Source organism: Dicentrarchus labrax, unplaced genomic scaffold (assembly GCF_905237075.1).
Source record: "Dicentrarchus labrax unplaced genomic scaffold, dlabrax2021, whole genome shotgun sequence".
Classification (NCBI taxonomy): domain Eukaryota; kingdom Metazoa; phylum Chordata; class Actinopteri; family Moronidae; genus Dicentrarchus; species Dicentrarchus labrax.
Genome location: NW_026136714.1, coordinates 475,035 through 493,010, shown reverse-complemented (window position 1 = coordinate 493,010; position 17,976 = coordinate 475,035). Strand labels below are relative to the sequence as shown.

At 38.6% G+C, this 17,976-nt stretch overlaps 2 protein-coding genes across 5 annotated transcripts in view; both read right to left on the bottom strand.

Moving 5' to 3' along the window:
* Nucleotides 1–3,816: 3,816 nt before the first annotated feature.
* Nucleotides 3,817–6,206, bottom strand: LOC127376515 (transmembrane protein 233). 2 transcript variants are annotated; one of them, XM_051423465.1, is made up of 3 exons: nt 5,999–6,206; nt 4,295–4,429; nt 3,817–4,216 (listed from the first exon to the last, which is right to left on the bottom strand). In XM_051423465.1, the coding sequence occupies exons 1-3, from the start codon at nt 6,155–6,157 to the stop codon at nt 4,208–4,210; spliced, it is 303 nt and encodes a 100-aa protein (XP_051279425.1). In that variant the 5' UTR covers nt 6,158–6,206; the 3' UTR covers nt 3,817–4,207. The 2 variants fall into 2 exon arrangements, with proteins under 2 accessions (XP_051279425.1, XP_051279424.1); XM_051423464.1 differs by having other exon boundaries at nt 3,817–4,219; nt 5,999–6,205.
* Nucleotides 6,207–6,952: 746 nt separating this feature from the next.
* The window catches only part of msi1b (musashi RNA binding protein 1b), a 28,552-nt gene continuing 17,528 nt past the window's right edge, over nt 6,953–17,976 (bottom strand). The window contains exons 9-17 of one of the 3 annotated variants that reach the window (XM_051422142.1): nt 15,029–15,077; nt 14,483–14,565; nt 14,275–14,392; nt 11,331–11,411; nt 9,894–9,950; nt 9,518–9,580; nt 8,802–8,956; nt 8,504–8,570; nt 6,953–8,398 (exon numbers count right to left, since the gene is read on the bottom strand). In XM_051422142.1, coding sequence (XP_051278102.1) covers nt 8,508–8,570; nt 8,802–8,956; nt 9,518–9,580; nt 9,894–9,950; nt 11,331–11,411; nt 14,275–14,392; nt 14,483–14,565; nt 15,029–15,077 — 669 coding nt within the window. In that variant the 3' untranslated portion in view covers nt 6,953–8,398; nt 8,504–8,507. The remainder of the gene's footprint in view (nt 8,399–8,503; nt 8,571–8,801; nt 8,957–9,517; nt 9,581–9,893; nt 9,951–11,330; nt 11,412–14,274; nt 14,393–14,482; nt 14,566–15,028; nt 15,078–17,976) is intronic. The other 2 variants (XM_051422143.1, XM_051422144.1) reach the window with 2 other exon arrangements.

Below are 17,976 nucleotides of genomic sequence, written 5' to 3'. Positions count from 1 at the left end.
GGTTCCGATTAACGGGCTGCTGATGTTCGCTTTGTCCTCTTTCACCTCTTTTCACTCTTTAATGTCTTTAATGTCTTTAATGCAGACAACAGCTGCGTTTATTCACTGCCCAACTTCCACCGTCCGAGAGCGTGCGTGTGTGTGTGTGTGTGTGTGTGGTGTGCGTGCGTGTGTGTGCAGAACAAAACACACCTCTTCCGCCTCCTGAGTTTATGGAAGCTCTTTAGTGCCAATGTGAGAGAAACAAAAGGAGCCTGTGAGTCATTATAAAGACTTATTATCTACAAATAATGACTTTGAGATACTTGAGAAGTCATTATTTGAATATAATATATTAAGTCATTATGATATTTTAAGTTACTATTCTGAAAATAAGTTTCATTTTGAAATATTAAGTCATTATTTTGAGATTTTAAGTTAGTATTTTGAGTTTTAACTTAATATTTTGAGATTTTTTTTTTTTTTTTTTTTTTTTTTTTTTTTTTTTTTTTTTTTTTTTTTTTTTTTTTTTTTTTTTTTTTTTTTTTTTTTTTTTTTTTTTTTTTTTTTATAATATTTTTTTTTTTAATATTATTATTTTTTTTTATTTTTAGTTAGTATTTTGAGATAATAAGTCATTATTTTAAATATTAAGTCATTATTTTGAGATTTGAAGTTAGTTTGATATTTAAGTTAATATTTTGAGATATTTAGGTAATTATTTGAGATATTAAATCAATATTTTAAGATAATAAGTCAATAGTTTCTGATATTAAGTCATTATTTTGAGATATTAAGTCAATATTTTGAGATAATAAGTCATTATTTTGAGATTTTAAGTTGTTTTTGGATTTGAAGTTAATATTTTGAGATAAATTAAAAAATATTATATAAATATTTATATTAATATTATTTTAATAATAAGTCATTATTTTGAAATATTAAGTCATTATTTTGAGATTTTAAGTTAGTATTTTGAGCTTTTAAGTTAATATTTTGAGATTTTAAGTCATTATTTTGAAATATTAAGTCATTATTTGAAATATTAAGTCAATATTTTGAGATTTTAAGTTAATATTTTGAGATTTTAAGTCATTATTTTGAAATATTAAGTCATTATTTTGAGATTTTAAGTTAGTATTTTGAGCTTTTAAGTTAATATTTTGAGATTTTAAGTCATTATTTTGAAATATTAAGTCATTATTTGAAATATTAAGTCAATATTTTGAGATTTTAAGTTAATATTTTGAGATTTTAAGTTAATATTTTGAGATTTTAAGTCATTATTTTGAGATATTAAGTCATTATTTTGAGATATTAAGTCATTATTTAGAGATATTAAGTCAATATTTTGAGATTTTAAGTCATTATTTTGAGATATTAAGTCAATATTTTGAGATATTAAGTAATTTACTAAGACAGTTTCTCATAGAATAGAATATATGTCCTTTTTTCCCGTCACATTGACAGTTATGTGCTTCCATACATCGTCGAGCTCAGGAGAGTTAAAGTTTAACCCGATTGTTGCAGATTATTTAAGAATAAACCTGAGAATATCACAAAGAGGGAGCGATGTTGCTCAGTGGTTCCCAACCTGAGGATCGTGGACCCCCAAAGGTCACACAGTAAATAAACAGATGGTTCCTATATTAAATATATATCTGTGTGGGTTCAGTGAGAGGCCTGAATACAGTTGGTACAGCTCAGTAAAATAAACACTGATTTCTCTGAGTCGTTCTCACGGCTCTCCAGTTTCACTGTACACACTCAAAATAAAACAACAAAGAGTCATCAGTATTTCAGCTCAGGAAAGGTCAAACTCACTCCTCTCAGGGTTGAAGCAACCTCTGAAGGTCAGTTAAAGGTCCGGTGTGAAACATTGAGGAAGATCTGTTAGGTGGAGTCTAAATCCTTCACACTGGTCCTTTAATGTCAGTTAATGTAGTTTATTTTGCTTCAGTAAATTAACATATACATAGCCGAGTGTCTGAAACCTGCATTCTGTGTAATGTCCAGCAGGGGGCAGCTCCACTGGTTGCAATATAAACTGATACCATTCAGTCTTATGGAGAAATGAGCCAACTTGTCTCCTGATTTATTCCCTCAGTAAACAGTTTCCTGATGAGTTTCTGGTCTCAGTCTCTAGTTTCAGTCTTCTTCCATACAGCATGATGTTCATTTAGTAACTGATGGTCCCATTGAGAGTAAAACAGACCATAAAGCAGGGTATGCTTAAGGGCGGGGCTACCTTGTGATTGACAGCTCATTCTCAGTTGGTATCATGCTAGCATGTCGTGAAGGTATCTAAACAATGCTGCAAAGTGGGGCTACATTTAGTTATTTTGTTGTTTCTATGGGAACAAACAAGTCTCTTCTTTACAGATGGCCACTTTATGTTAAAAAAAATGCATTTCTTTGGTGTAAATGTGTTATTTTCTTCGAGTGTATGTGAATATTTATGTGTACTGGGGTCCATAAACAGTGTGGCATGAATTGGGAATGACTGGAAAGCTGATACTTAATGCCAACCCCAGTCAAAAGAAGGTCTGGGAACATCCTCTAGAAAAGAAGACTTCAGCTTGTGTCCACCAACACGTTCTCGACTTGCTCCTGGCAGCTAATTCACCAAAAAAGGGTTTTAAAGTTGTCAAACTCTTTGTCCAAACTGCCGGTTCCAGTTCATCCTCACTACATTTTTAGATCTTCAATCTTTCCCTGTCGTCTCCGCCAGCTCACTAGCAGGTGCTGATCGGTTCCTCCCTTCGACACAAATGTTCTGGCACCTTTTCTTCTGCTGGACGCCCGACAGAGCGACCGGCTGCAACTTCTAACATTGTTTAAACCCACAGAAGAAAGTGGATCCCTGTTAGCGGAGGTGCTTCCAGGGTCGGGGAAGCTCCTCCTTGATGAGTTTGGTGATTAAACTTTTATTTTCTCTGTAATTATTGTGCTGGATCACAGCGCAGCCGGAGGATTATAAACTCTATTTTTAGCCTCGTGACAGCGTTAATGTTACATATCAGAGTACACCATCGCCCAGACTCAACAAATTGCAACCGGAGTCAAAAGATGGGTGTGAACTGAGGCCAGATGGTGAAACAGATCATGAAACCCACTGCTGCTGCATACCATTTGTTTATTGCTTCAGGGTGTATTAATGTTATTATATCGCATTGATGCCCTCAGAAATATGGATGGTGTCATTGTTGTTATACATTTACAGTTTTGTTTATCAGACCATGTTCTGAGTAAGTAAAACCTTTTATTTTACATGTTTTATGCCCACAACATTCACAGGAAAGAGCAATATTTCAGATAAAGTTATTAATACTTTATCATTGAAGGACCAGTGTGTAGGATTTACTAACATCTAGTGGTGAAGTTTCAGATACAGCTCAAACTACGGTGGCAGAACAACCACATCTGCAACGGGGGAACGAACCCATGAAGTTTAACTAAGTGAAAACTACACCGCCCTACAAAGACAAACCACAGAAACTAACTTCAGTCTTTCTTAGAGAAAACCAGTAAACTGAAGTTTCAGTGTCTGTAAATCCTGTTTTCTGGATAATTTCAGGACAAAGTAGAAATTAAAACAAAGGGAATCTTCATTTTCTCCCCTGGGGAACTTTTACTGACTTCATCTGTGTGTTATTAGCTGAGCTGATCGGAGCAGATATTGATTATAGTTCACATATTACTGTGCTAGTGCTAACTAGTTTTAAGTATAAAATAAAAATAAAATAAATATGTTGTAGGTTCAACTTCACAAAATAATACTAAAATGATTAATTACTCATCTATTTCAACTTTTTATACACAAAACAATAAACAATAAGAAATACAGATTATTTATTGTAATAAATTAGAAGTTGTCAGGAAGAAGACACTTTACCTATAAATCTGTTTATGCTAATACAAAGACAGCATTTTGTGGGTCATAGGTCAAATAACTGGTCATGATTTTTAAGCCATGAAATTACTTAGAGAATATATATTTAATACAGACAAACATACATATTAATATTATAAAACAATCTGTCATAGAGACATACAGTGTGTAAACTTGCAATTACAAAAAACTATTAAAAGTTTCATTGTAATATCTTAAACACAGCAGCTGCAACCAGCTGATCCTCCAGAGCTGTTAACGCCGGGCCCCGAACCGACCGCCTTCACATGGAGGATCTGACCTCTCCACGACAGCTTCACCTCCTCCTCAGGAGCTTCACGCCACCTGCTGCGAGGAGGAAGAGGAGCACGTTCATTCTTTCCTCACGTTGGTTTTGGTATCGTTTGTGTGGAGCGTTCATACCGCAGTGAAGTGCACGACGGTGAGCGCGGTGACGATCACGAGGCCAATAGCAAACGAGACGATCCCCAGGTGGAGAGCTTTCCGACCGAGCCGCTTGGAGCCGTCGTAGTCCTCTTCGTCATAGCTCCTTTGGGCCTACAGGGTGCGCGAGAGGTCAAAGTTAATCACTCTAAATCAATAGTTCTTATGTTAAAATAGAGCTCTAACTAACTCATATATTCACATATTCATCCATGGGCCCTTCATAAGCCCCGCCCCTTTTTGGGGTCCTCCAATAATAGTTTCCTGTATGTAGATATGCTATATGCTAAGCTAATCTGCGTTGAAAAGACAACCACATTTTGAAGATGATTAAAAGATAAAAGAAACGTGTTGTAACAAGTTATATTTTAAGTAGCTAACTAATCTACATCAATTGTGAGGTAGCTTAGCAGGCTAGCACTTTGTCATAGAGCAAAACACAGTAATTGTTAGATAGCTAGTTACAGCTGATAACTAACAATTAACATAAATATATGTCACATTTATCTTCAAACCATCTTCAAAATGTGGTTGTCTTTTCAACGAAGATTAGCTTAGCATGTAGCATATCTAAGTACTGGAAAATATGGAAATGAATGAGGTTTGAAAAGGCGTTTATCTCAACAGCACTACTTTTATCGCGTTTAATCGAGCATATGTTTAGATCAATCAGTGAAGTTCGACACATTTTCAGTATATATAAATGTATATATGATGTTTGTATAAGTTCGGGACTCGTAGAATAAACTGGTTCCACCGTCTGTGTCAATGTGACTATAATCTTCTGGCTGTGAATCCACATTTCTCTGCCTGCAGCTGCTTTTCTTCTCATCTCTAATTCATATTTGCACTGCAGCCAACGTCGTCACAAACAACCACCATCATCTTGTTACTCACAGCTACAACGAGGCAACAGCTGCTGGTAGACCTGAGTGTGCTGCTCCGATCAATACTTAAACTCACTGGGATCAATTCATTATGTACAAACTGGAAATAGATTTGATCAGGAGGCTTTTTCTGTATCTCATCAGATTCAGTTTATACTATAAATCATTTGTAGTGTTAAATAACATGTTTGCTACTCGATCAATATATTGACAAAACACGTTAATTAGGTCTAAATGTGCTTTAAATCCAGCCCTCATGTAAACACATTTATTGTAATTCACACATTTATAGTAATTTAGTACACATTTATAGTAGTTAAGTACACATTTATAGTAATTTAGTACACATTTATAGTAATTTAGTACACATTTACATTCATTTATATGTTTCATGTATAGATTTATAGTAATTTAATAGACATTTATAGTAGTTAAATACACATTTATAGTAATTTAGTACACATTTATAGTAATTTAGTACACATTTATAGTAATTTAGTACACATTTATAGTAGTTTAGTACACATTTACATTCATTTATATGTTTCATGTATAGATTTATAGTAATTTAATTGACATTTATAGTAATTTAATAGACATATAGTAATTTAGTATGAAATATATAGTGAACTAGTATAAATTTAGTACAAGCAGAGAATACATTAGAATAACACCATTGCCGAGGAGCAGTGACACATATATATATAATATATATTTCTGTATTTCAACGTCGTGCAGCTTAAAGTGTCTTATTCTGCAAGTGTTCATCAACAGGAACCAGAACTGTGTGACTCACCAGCACAGAGAAAACCAGAGCCACAATATTGACGGGCCACGCGGGGCAGAAACAGGTGAACATGGTCAGGCAGAGGTAGTTCCTCAGAGGGGGGATCTCCTGAGCCTCCCGGTTCTTCAGGTGGTCGGAGCTCCCGTCCAGCCAGGGCTTGGTGTTCATGACCGAGAGACAGTGCCGAGAGACAGTAAGAGGAGAGAGGAGGGGAGGCAGTGGAGCTGAGACACTGGGAGGGTTGAGGGGGAGGTGAGGGAGGCGAGGGAGGGTGGAGGGGGAGGCGAGGGAGGCGAGGCAGCGGAGCAGTGATGATGGAAGAGAGAAATCAGCCAGCAGAGACACAGAGGACTGATTGTTACTGATATAGTGTGTCAGGAAAAAATTACATTTTACTGGTTCACATAACTTTATATTGAATGTAATTTACTATAAATGTATAACAGTTGTTACAAACTTAAAGTAAGTTAGTTCAAAATTATATTATTTAGAACAAAATGTTATTTACTATACATTTATACTAATTCAGTACACATTATAGTAATTTAGTACACATTATAGTAATTTAGTGCATATTTATAGTAATTTAGTACATGTAGTAATATAATACACACGTATAGTGACTTAGTACAAATTTATGGTCATTTAAAACATTTATAGTAATTTAGGACATATTTGTTGTAATTTAGTACATATGTAAATTGATTTAGTATAGATTTATAGTAAATTAGTATAGAATCAGTAGAATATATTAACACCACTGTTTAAAATAAGGTGTGTTGGGGAGTCGTAGTATGAAGCTCAGTAGATTTAAGATAGATAGAAAGTTTATTTTTAAAGAAGAAAAAATGACAATTATTGAATAAATATTGTGTTCAGACCTTTTAGTGAGTCAATAATAAAGCAAATATACAAAAGAATAAAGTCTGAATGTGTAAAACAAAGTGAAACCGGACACATAAATGGAATGTTTTAAAATAATTTATTAGGAATTTTAAAAAGTTTTTTTTTTTTTTCTTCAAAGGAATAAAACATGACAGGAAAAAGAAAATCAGAAAAATGTTACAGTGTCGACAAAGATTGTTATTCTTCAGTGAAAACAGCATCAGGGTCGGAGCCACCGTCGGCGGCCCGCAGCAGTGTGAGCGAGTATCAAAATGTAAAACCTGGTGGATCCAGAGTGCTTTTTGTTCTCAAGCTAACATTTATCGTGCAACATCCTAGTAGCTCTGAACATTTTGGTCTAAAAGTAGCTGCTACAGTCTGAGACCTCCAGTGGATACGCAGTGAGGGTTCGGGGCAGGAGACCGTCCCCATCCGGTTGGAGAAGCCACCTTTCTAAAAGGTTCAACCATCCACACGTGATGTTAATGCAACAACAACAACAACAAAAAATCAGATTAAAATTTCACATTTGCAACTGAGGTACCCCCCCCGACTCCCTCCCCCCCCAGTGTGTATGAAACCATGTGACAAACATCCACTGTGCTCCTTCATTTTCCTTCACAAACACAAAAGTTCAAACAACAATATGACAACGTAAGAAAACAGCGTTCTGCCCCCCCGACAGAGGAGCGAGTTCACACCCAAACATCCCCCCCCTCCCCTCCCCGACCCAAAAAAGTAAAGTGTTGTTCCAGCCTCTCGTTCAGTGAAACGCCCGGAGAGGAGCGCAGTAACCGGCGCCGCTCCAATGTGCTCGACCTCCGCGTGAAACTGTAACCTCCCCCGACACAAACATGAGCGGAGCCCCTCCCCGGAAAAAAACTCATATTTACAATATTTTACAAGAATTGTACAGCTCATGTGTGTAACTGTGACTAATGACCTTCGTCGTCTGCGAGTTATTAGTGTTAAAAACCTACCGAGATATAAAGTTTGTGACAGGAAACGAGATTAATCACAAAATGTTTGTGTTAAAATTCAGTGTGAACTAGTGACAAATATACATTCCAGTACAAATTACAGCTCCTGACCTTCAAACAAGCTTCAGCTGGAGGTTTTAATCTCAGAGAGATCAGGTTTTAGAGGTCAAATCAACCCCCCCCCCAAAAAAAACCAAACACATAAAGAAAATCACAAAATAAACAACAAAACAAACACTAACAATACAGCATGTCGCGATTACATGTAGTGATACACACTTCGGCTCCTTTCTTCGTCTCTCTCTCTCAGGAGGAGTTTAGTGAGGCGTCAGTAGGTTCGGTCGGCTGGGTGCAGGCTGACTCCGGGACCAGGGTGGAGGAAGAGGAGGAGGAGGAGGAGGAGGAGGAGTAAGGAGGAGGAAGGAGGAGGAAGGGGGTTGAGGGTTCAGCTGCCCCCGGCCGGAGAGGTGGGCTGGACAGAGGCAGGCCAGATCAGCTCCAAAGCAGCTTCAACTCCTTCCAGCTCTCAGTCTGCAGCTCCGCACTGACACAGGAGGAGGAGGAAGAGGAGGAAGAGGAGGGAGGTTATTCACAGGACTTCACATGTACGTGAGATAAAGATGATGAAGAGTAAGGGGAGCTGACTTACGCTCTCAGTGGTAGCCGTTAGTGAAGGCCGTGGCGATCAAAGGGCCCTGAGAGAGGAAGGGTAAAGCCTATTATAGTTCATTAAAACTGGTTAGAATAAGTTTATTTAACTGAAATAAAAATGTAAATTAAACATAAACAAGGATCATTTTTAAATTGTGCAACACTGGTGAACCTTTGAGTTGCCCTGAACTGGAAACAGCTCTACTGCTGCCCCAGAAAGGGCGTAAACAGGGCACAACACAGCAGATGTACGTCAAGGAATTTAAATATAATATTAAAGCAGGCAGTTGTCTCACCCCCAGACTGTGGCTGAATCCGGTGCTCGGGGCGGGGCTCGCAGCGCTGAGGTAACTGCTGACCGCCGACTCCTGACTGGCCGTCCCGTAAAGGTCCGCCATCGGCCCCGGGCTGCTCGTACCTAAAAATCCAGCTGAGCGAGACGGGGTGGAGCCTAAAGGCAAAATAAACAACAACAACAAATGTAAGATGTTAGAAATCAACACTGGAAAAGATCAGAAATACTTTATTGATCCCCGGAGAGAAACTGGTTACAGCTGCTCGGGTTGTTAAACTAAAAGAATAAAGAGTGTTTAAAGTGTTACTTTAAACTGACTTAGATAAAAATCTGTTTGTGCAGTTTCTGGTTTTTTATATTTACTTATAATACTTAAAAAGATTGGACAGTGCAGATGTAAAGTGCTCTGAGCTTCAATGAGCAGTTTTCCTTAATAATTATTAAAACCACTAACATCAGGTTTGGAACCAGAATATTTCCTGAAATATGATCCATGTTTTTGAGACTGAAGCTGAAGTTAAACCTTAAAAACAAGCACAGATATTCTGAAACTGTCACATTTTTCTTTCAGGTTTTTGGGGGAAAACATGAAACCTACAATGGATCCGATCACACGGTGCGACAGCGGTATATTTCCAGGTGTTTGTTCAGGTTTTCTGAGTTCTGTTTAACTCTGAATATCATCGTATATTTAACGTATGACCACTGCGTCCGTACCTCTAACTACTGCTGCCGCCGCCGCCGCCGCCGCCATTGGTCCGTACGCCGTGAGAGGAATCGCTGAAGAGACAGAACACAAGAGATCCGGATTAAATGCGTCGAACAAACAAACAAAGAAACAAACAAACAACAACACCACCACTAACTAACAACAGCACTTAAAGTCTCCCTCCAGGGACCTCAGGAACTCTCTGGAAAACACTTTTAAAAGAAAAGTAGGAATAAAAAACGAGGAGGTCTCCTGGAGGAAGACTTCAGAGCGGATAAACCTTCCTCGCTACCTTCAGATAGCGACCGACTGACAAACACAAACATGCAGAACCAGAACCTGAACACATGCTGCTTGTAAAGTCCAGAGGAGGGACTGACTGACCTGTGAGCTCAGGGGGGTGGGGTGAAGTCAGAAGGGGAGTCCTCTCTAAGTGGAACTCTAAAACAGAAACATCAGAGTGCTGTGAGACACACACCGCCGCCGCCAGCAAGAACACACACACACACACACACACACACACACACACACAGGTAAAGGGGGACACCTGGAGGTCTGCAGAGTCCACATCGGCACACAACAGGGATTAAAGGTTTTACAGTCCGTGGAGAGGAGTTATAAATCAATACAGAGCAAGAAACAGAAAATGTGACAGTTTTTATCATAAAATATAAAAATATATGTACATCTGATTACACACACACACACATACACACACACACTGCATTAAATCACACACACACACACACACACTGCATTAAATCACACACACACACACACACACACACACACACACACACACCTTAAATCACCACACACGCACGCACACACACACACTTTGTGAATCCACTCCTTGATATTTACAAGCAGCCATTTAAACTCACAGTGTTTTTTTTCTCGTGTTTCTATGGAAACATGTTTGTATTTGTGTCTCTCCGTCAGTTCAGCACACAAACTACAACGTTTATTGATCAGTAAATAAGATTATTGACACCAAAATCATCCTTTCATTTATTGTTTTTGCTGACGGCGTTAAATAGAAGAGCGTCCAGCATTTTGTTCCTGACTCAGTTAGATTTAGTATCAAATTCAACTTCAAAAAATAACAAATCTTTTTATTTGAGACTTAAATTCAGTGAAAAACGAGTGTCAATAAAACAATGTGTTGATTTCTAATGAAACCTTTTATTCGATGCGTCACTCAATGTGCCACAAGAATGTGTTTGAGTTCAAATATCTTCAGCAAATATTGATTAATGTGATTGATTAGATTCTGTTTGGAGCACGTCCAGACTGTTTTGACCCATTTACATTCAGATATGTTGAGGTCAGAGGTCAATGGACCTTTTTCAATGACCAGAACAGTTTTCCCAATATTTCGCCAATGGATGTGTTGGTTCTTCTAGTTTTATATAATACCAGTATCTTTAAACGGAGCCCGTTACAGCCTCTGGAAGAGGGGACTGGCCCCCCCGTGAATATTCCTCTAGATCCGCCCCTGTGCATGCTCACACACTAAACTACCTGCTACACGAACTGTAAACTGTGCAGCCTCCACAAGAGCTGGAAACAAGAAGAAGTAGTTCCTGGTAGCTTATAATAATAATAATATAATAATAATAATAAGAATCTAACCTATATTATTAATATTTAACATTATAATTAGTTTAAAGTTCGTCAGCAAACACCTGGAAGACTTTGTGAGTTTAAGATGATTTAAAGCTACCAGGAACAACCGGGATGATTTTAGTGTCACACTGTCTGTGTGTGTGTGTGTGTGTGTGTGTGTGTATGTGTGTGTGTGTGTGTGTGTGTGATTACCAGGGAACTGGTAGGTGTATCCAGGAGTGATCCCAGCGTAGCTCCGGCTGGTGTACGTGGCCGTCTGGAAGCCCGGATAACCTGCAGGAAACACAAAGACCGCCGTCAACATCCTGCAAACACACACACACACACAGACACGCACGCACACACACACACACACACACACACACACACACACTGACAGACACACACAGAGTCAAACACAGGAACAGGTGTGTGGCTGTGCTGCCCCCTATCTGTGGAGTCTGGGTACTGCGTGTGACCTGCAGGTGGGTGAAACTCGACACCTGTTGGTTTGAATCTGGAGCAGCTTCTGTTTCACTCTCAGTTTGTTACAGATTTAATCTTTATTCACTGACCTCAGATCAGCATTCAGATTGTAATAATAGTACAACTAATTCAATGTATTTTATTTATTTAAAATATCCTCTAATCCAGATATTCCCAACAATTTTCTTTAAGGAACTCCTTCTCTATCAGCGAGTTAACTTCATATTATAGTCAATAATAACAATAACAGCAGGAAGTTTGTGTGAAACAAGTGATTTGGATTAATTCTGAACTGATTATTTCCTGTGAATATTGATCAGAGATGAGTTTTACTGATATTTTTATACAATTTTCTTCTGTATTCTGTATTTTTATGATTTTTAACCATCAAACAGACTTAATATTCTTCTTTTTTGACAGATTCAGTGTTTTCTTTTCATTGTTCTATCAGCTCTTTGGTTGTTTTCTAATGTTCAGCTCTTCATCCAGTTAAATAATAATCTAAATCTTTAAAAAGAACATTTTAATTTAGTTTTCTTCACAGAAATTTTGCCGAGATAAAGTTTTCTTACAACCCTTAAAATCATGAAGGCCTTGCAACCCCCCCGATTCATCTATTAGAACTAATTTAATATATTTTAATTACTTTAAATGTGGCGGAAACTCTTATTTTTATTTTCTATTTTATTATTTAAGTTGAAAGAACCAAAGAGCTGATCGAACAATGAGAAAAAAAACACTGAATCTGTCAAAAACAAAGCTTATTGTGTCTGTATGAGTGTTAAAAATAAAGATAATACATAAATACAGACAGAATTATTTAAAAAATATCAGTAAAACTTGTCTCTGATTAATATTCAGAGGAAATAATCAGCTCAAAGTTCATCAAAATCTCTGCTGTTACTCAAACTTCCTGCAGTTTGTTGTTCTCTGCTGTTGTAGTTATTATAATTACTGAATATAATCTGAAATAAACATTAAATACAGTCGTACTGATAGAAAAAGGGTCGGTGATCCTCTGCTCTGACGTACAGCTGCAGTTCTCAGTCTGAACAGTAGGTGGCAGCATCGGCGTGGCTGACGACTGGCGAGCTCAATTAAAACCAGTTAACGAGTTCGACTCTACAGCGAGAGGATCGGGAACCTTAAAGGGCCCGAACGCTCATCTCACCCCCGAAAAACTGTATACTGTAAATAACCCCCGATGACGTCATAGTGATGTCATCGGGTGGGGGTTAGGAACGTCTAATAATGAGCCTTTTTCACAGCAGCTGTTTTGAACATTAAATAGTTGGGTAAACACAGGTGGAACGGATGTAACTGAATCACTGTAACACCTGTGTTTACCCAACTATTTAATGTCCAACACAGCTGCTGTGAAAAAGGTCTATAAGGGGTTATAAAGCTGTCCCAAAACTAACTGCAAGTACAACAATAAATTAATTTAAATGTGACATTAAACCTTTTATAACATATTAATCATCGTGGTTATAAGTAAAACTATAATCAGAGGTTCTGCAGGACTTTTTAAGACCTTTATGGACCCAATTTATTTATTTATTTTATGTCCAAATAGGCAAAAAAAGTTGGAAGCATAGGAAGGAAAATGGATGTGATGATTAATTATAATATTTGTATATTAAATATGATATTGTTCCCTAAAACAAACCTAAAAGAAAGTGTGAGAGGACTCAAACAACTTTATATTAGTTAATTAATCCAATACATGTTTAAGACCTGTAAAAAAAATCATATTTTAGAAATGTAATTTTCTAATTTTAGGTTTGAAGGATTTAATTTAATAATAATATCTGTATTTATCTCATTAAACCACATCAGCTCATCCACAGTAAGTTTATGTATTATGTATATATCACGTAATTCTTTGTCACACTGTAAAGACGCTTTAAAATAAAGTTTATAGACAAACTTTACTGACTGTAGTCAGAAACTGTTGGTACAAACCGTCCTCTGTCTGTCTCTGAGGTTCACTGAGGCTGCTGAGCCTCGTTCAGTTGTTAATGCTGACGGCAGCTACATTACCAGAGAGCGGAGGACGTCGGAGGGAAAACCAGAGAATATTCTCTCCATAAAATCTGATCCAGTTTCACCCAAATCTCTGATAAAGTTGTGTTTGTACAGTAATCAGTGAGCTCCGCTAGGTAACTAATGAATCTTCGCTCTGTGTCGCTAAAAGTTGAAGATTGATTGACGGGTGACACATTTTGTTTTTTGTCATAAATTGTTAATTATTGGAACAATATAAATGAGGATTTGATCTTAAAGAGTTTTAATGACGTTAATGACGACTGTCCTCGGGGTTAATACCACGTTAGCTGCTAAAAAGACCATAATTCATTCATGGTTCTTCCGTATTTATTTAGTTTTAATGTAAATAGTTTGTGTTAAATGTTGTTTGTAGTGTAGTTCTGAATTTTAGGTTTTTAGACGACAGGACATCCTGTAATCAGGCTACTTAGTGATTTAAATATATTTGCTTTAGGTTTAAACACTGAATATAAAATGTTTATCGAGCTGAGTGCAGTTAAAGTGGTCAGCTTTTGCCGCCGCCGCCCGCCACAAGGCACCACGTGACCTTTAAGGCAGCTGCAGCCTCATCGGGTTCACGCGTGCAGCCACATCCTTCCTGTCCTGATCAATACTACCTTACCCAGCATACCAATGCCCAGCATGAAGGCGTCCATCCCATAGGGCATCACACGAGAGCGCCCCCTGGCTGAGCCCGTGGGGGACATCACCTCCTTGGGCTGAGCCTTCTTACACTCCACCTGTTCAACACACGAAAACAAAAATCAGGTTCACTGCCCGTTTATTAAACCGGCGCCGTGGCGTTCCAGGACGTTTATTTTCTCTCTCACCATTTTGTTGTTGATCTCGTGGAAGTGGATCTCGCACACTTTCTCCACCACGTCCTCGTTCTCAAACGTCACGAAGCCGAACCCTGCGCGAGGACAAGGCGGGTTTAAGCACGGCGGGTTCAGACAGTAGGGCCTTTCTGTGCAGCTAATAGTCTCCAGTAATCGGCGCTGTAATAGCCGCTTAACACCCCCCCCTCCAACGCCAACCACCTTCCTCCCCCCTCTTTCCTTCAATGCTGCTATTCTGCACTCATCCCTTTCTTCCCTCCCTTCTCGGCCAGAAGGCCCGGGCAAAGCTGGTAGGCTGTCATAATCGATCAGTCCCAGGGTGGGGAGGAGGTGCTTAAGGAGGCTTTATCCTGATCCAGATTAACGGACTGGCTAATTAGACTAGCCCCGTTCGTCTCCTCCAGCTCAGCCCACAGGAAGGAGGCCCGCGGAGGAGGAGGGGAGGAGGGGAGGAGGGGGATCAATAGACGGCGTGGAAAGAGGGAGCTGGAGGAAGAGGATCGAGATGTAAAAAGGGGGGAGGGAAGTTCGTCTCACCTCTGTGTCTGTTGGTGGTCTTGTCGAACATGAGCATGGCGTCGTCGACCTGAAGAACGGGGGAGAGAGAAGAACGGGGGAGAGAGACGAACGGGGGAGAGAGAGACACAAGTTTTAGTTTTTTTATTTTTTATTTAAGGCGGCGCTCGCTCTCTTGCCACGCGGCATATTGCCTGACCTCAGCCCTTCTCAAGTTCTGCAGGGAGGCTCAGCAACAGATGGACAGAGAGGAGAGAGGGGGGGGGGAGGAAGAGGGGAGGAGATGAGCGACAGGTTACAAAGAGGAGGCCAAAGGGGGCAAACGCAGGGAGGAAATACTGTATGTACCCTGGTCACAACCCCTCCTCACACACAAAAGAGAGAGAGAGAGAGAGAGAGAGAGAGAGAGAGAGAGAGAGAGAGAGAGAGAGACAGACCATAATCTGCCTCCCCTCCAAAGTTTGACATTCCCATGGCAACTGTACAAAAAGTCCATTTACACTGTAAAAACCAGATTAGTTCATTTAACTTTAAGTTTGTCAGTTTTTTAGGTAAAACTAACTCAATTTTTTTAAGAAAAACATTTTTGATCAAGTAGTTTTTGTGATTTTAACTTTAAAAACGGAGTTTGTGGTTGTTAAAATGTTTAATGTTTCAGTTTCAACTATTGTTTTGAGTTAAAAACAGATGATTTAACTTAAAAAAAAAATTTTTTAACAAGTAGTTTTAGTCATTTTAGGTGACACTGACAAACAAAAGTGAAAAAGTTTCTGTAACTTATAAAAGTTGTTGTCACTTAAAAGTAATAGTAAAATCTGCTTAATCAATAGTATTTTTTGAATTTGTGTTGCTTATTTGATGTAATTACATTAGATAACTTAAAATATTGAGTTAAAATAACTTTACTGTAAAACCAAATAAGTTAATTTAACTTTTTTTAAAAAACATTTTAAGTAAAACTAACTTAATTAGTAGCTTTTAAATCAGGAATCTTTGAACTTAAAATTTTTTACAGATAAATAAATAACTTTTTTTTTTACTGATTATATACAAAACTTTAAGTAACTAAACTTTCAGTTTTCATTGATCCAGTAGCTTCTCAATCAATAATCTTTCTTTTACTTACAACAATGTTAAGTTTTCTTTAGTTAAAATAAGTTATTGTATTACAGCGTAAACATCAAATACGCCTTCGTGAAACAACCGGCGAGACAAAGACAGAAAACCAGTCGCAAGCAGAAAGGTGAATCCTGTAGGCAGGTGGAGACTCGATGAGAGAGAGAGGGGAGGAGGAGGAGGAGGAGAGCTGATAGAGAGAGGAAGAGCGACAGGTGGAGAAAGAGAGCACAGAGAGTCCTGGAAGAGAGAGAGAGAGAGAGAGAGAGAGAGAGAGAGAGAGAGAGGAAAAGATTGGGTCAAAGTGGAAAGGGAGGAGAAAGAAGAGACAAAGGGAGAACAAAGAGGCCTGGAGGCTTTGTTTGTTGGCACAGTCGGCCATAATTCCTCCCTCCTCTTCTTCTCCCTTTGACCTCTCCCTCCGGCCTCCCTTTACAGAGCGAAGACACAGGTGTCTGTTCCCCACACACACACACACACACACACACACACACACACACACACACACACACACACACACACACACAGGGTTTCTTATGTCAGAGTTGATGTTCCCGCTCTCTGTTTTTCCTCCTCCGAGCCGACATGTTTACGCTCCGGAGGTCCAAATAAACATTCGGTAAATGAATCTGTGCTCTCGGTCTATAATAAGTTTACTGGATATGGTCCACTGAACAATCTGTCTCACACACACACACACACACACACACACACGCACCCCCGAGGGCAGTGTGCCTACAGAAAGGTCAAAGGTGAGTGAGGAGTGTCAGTGTGAAAGGAGACCTGTTGACTCTTAAAGTCGCTGCTTCCTTCCAGCCCGACGAACATGTTCAGCTTCTATTTCTGCAGCTCGTCGCTTTTTAACGTTTAACCGACGGCAGGAAGCTCGCTGATCGGCAACGCTTTTAACCATCGATTCATAAGCCACGCCCCCTCCGTGCTCTGTGCTCCAATCACAGTTGAGCAAAGCCTCGGTCAACTTCCTCCTTTCCTGTACTTAGACATGCTACGTGCTAGGCTAATCTAATTCTGAGGATGGTAAAAAGATAAAAAGTTAATCAGATGTAACTACTGTCTAACAATTACTGTAATTAGCTACCTAGTTCGCAAGTGTTTTCCTCTATAACGAAGTCCTAGCGCACTAAGCTACCTCATGTAGATTAGTTAGCTAGTTAGCTAAGGTTTTGCTAAGATAAGATATAAGATAAATGTTTCTTTTATCTTTTAATCATCTTCGAAATGTGGTTGTCTCTTAGCACGTAGCATATCTACATACAGGAAACTGTTATTGGAGGACCCCAAAAAGGGGCGGGGCTTATGAAACAGCTACTAAAGACAATCACATTTTGGAGATTGTTAAAAGATAAAAGTTTTTCTTTTATTATTATTATTATTATTATTATTATTATTATATATTATATTGTATTAATTTACCTTCGGGTACAAATAAAGAAACCAGTTAGCAAACGTAACTTAAAATGTGACTATATGTTGCTTTTAACTTTTAACCGTCTTTAAAATGTGGTTGTATTTCCAACATAGATTAGCTTAGCACGTAGCATATCTAAGTACAGGAAAGGAGGAAGTTGACCGATTCTTGCTCAACTCTTATTGGTGCACAGAGCGATAAAGGGGGCGGGGCTTGAGCTCAAACAGTAAAAACCCCGAACAGACGAACGCGTCACAACAACGTCTAAAAACTGGAGTTTATCGCACATCATTGCTCGATATTTCAAACACTGGCCCTTTTTAACGGCGACAATATTCCCTCTTATCCTTTTTTTTTTTTTTCCCTCTCCCACCTCTCATCTTCCCTGTTATCCCCTGCCCATCCCTCTCCACGCTCCTTTGTC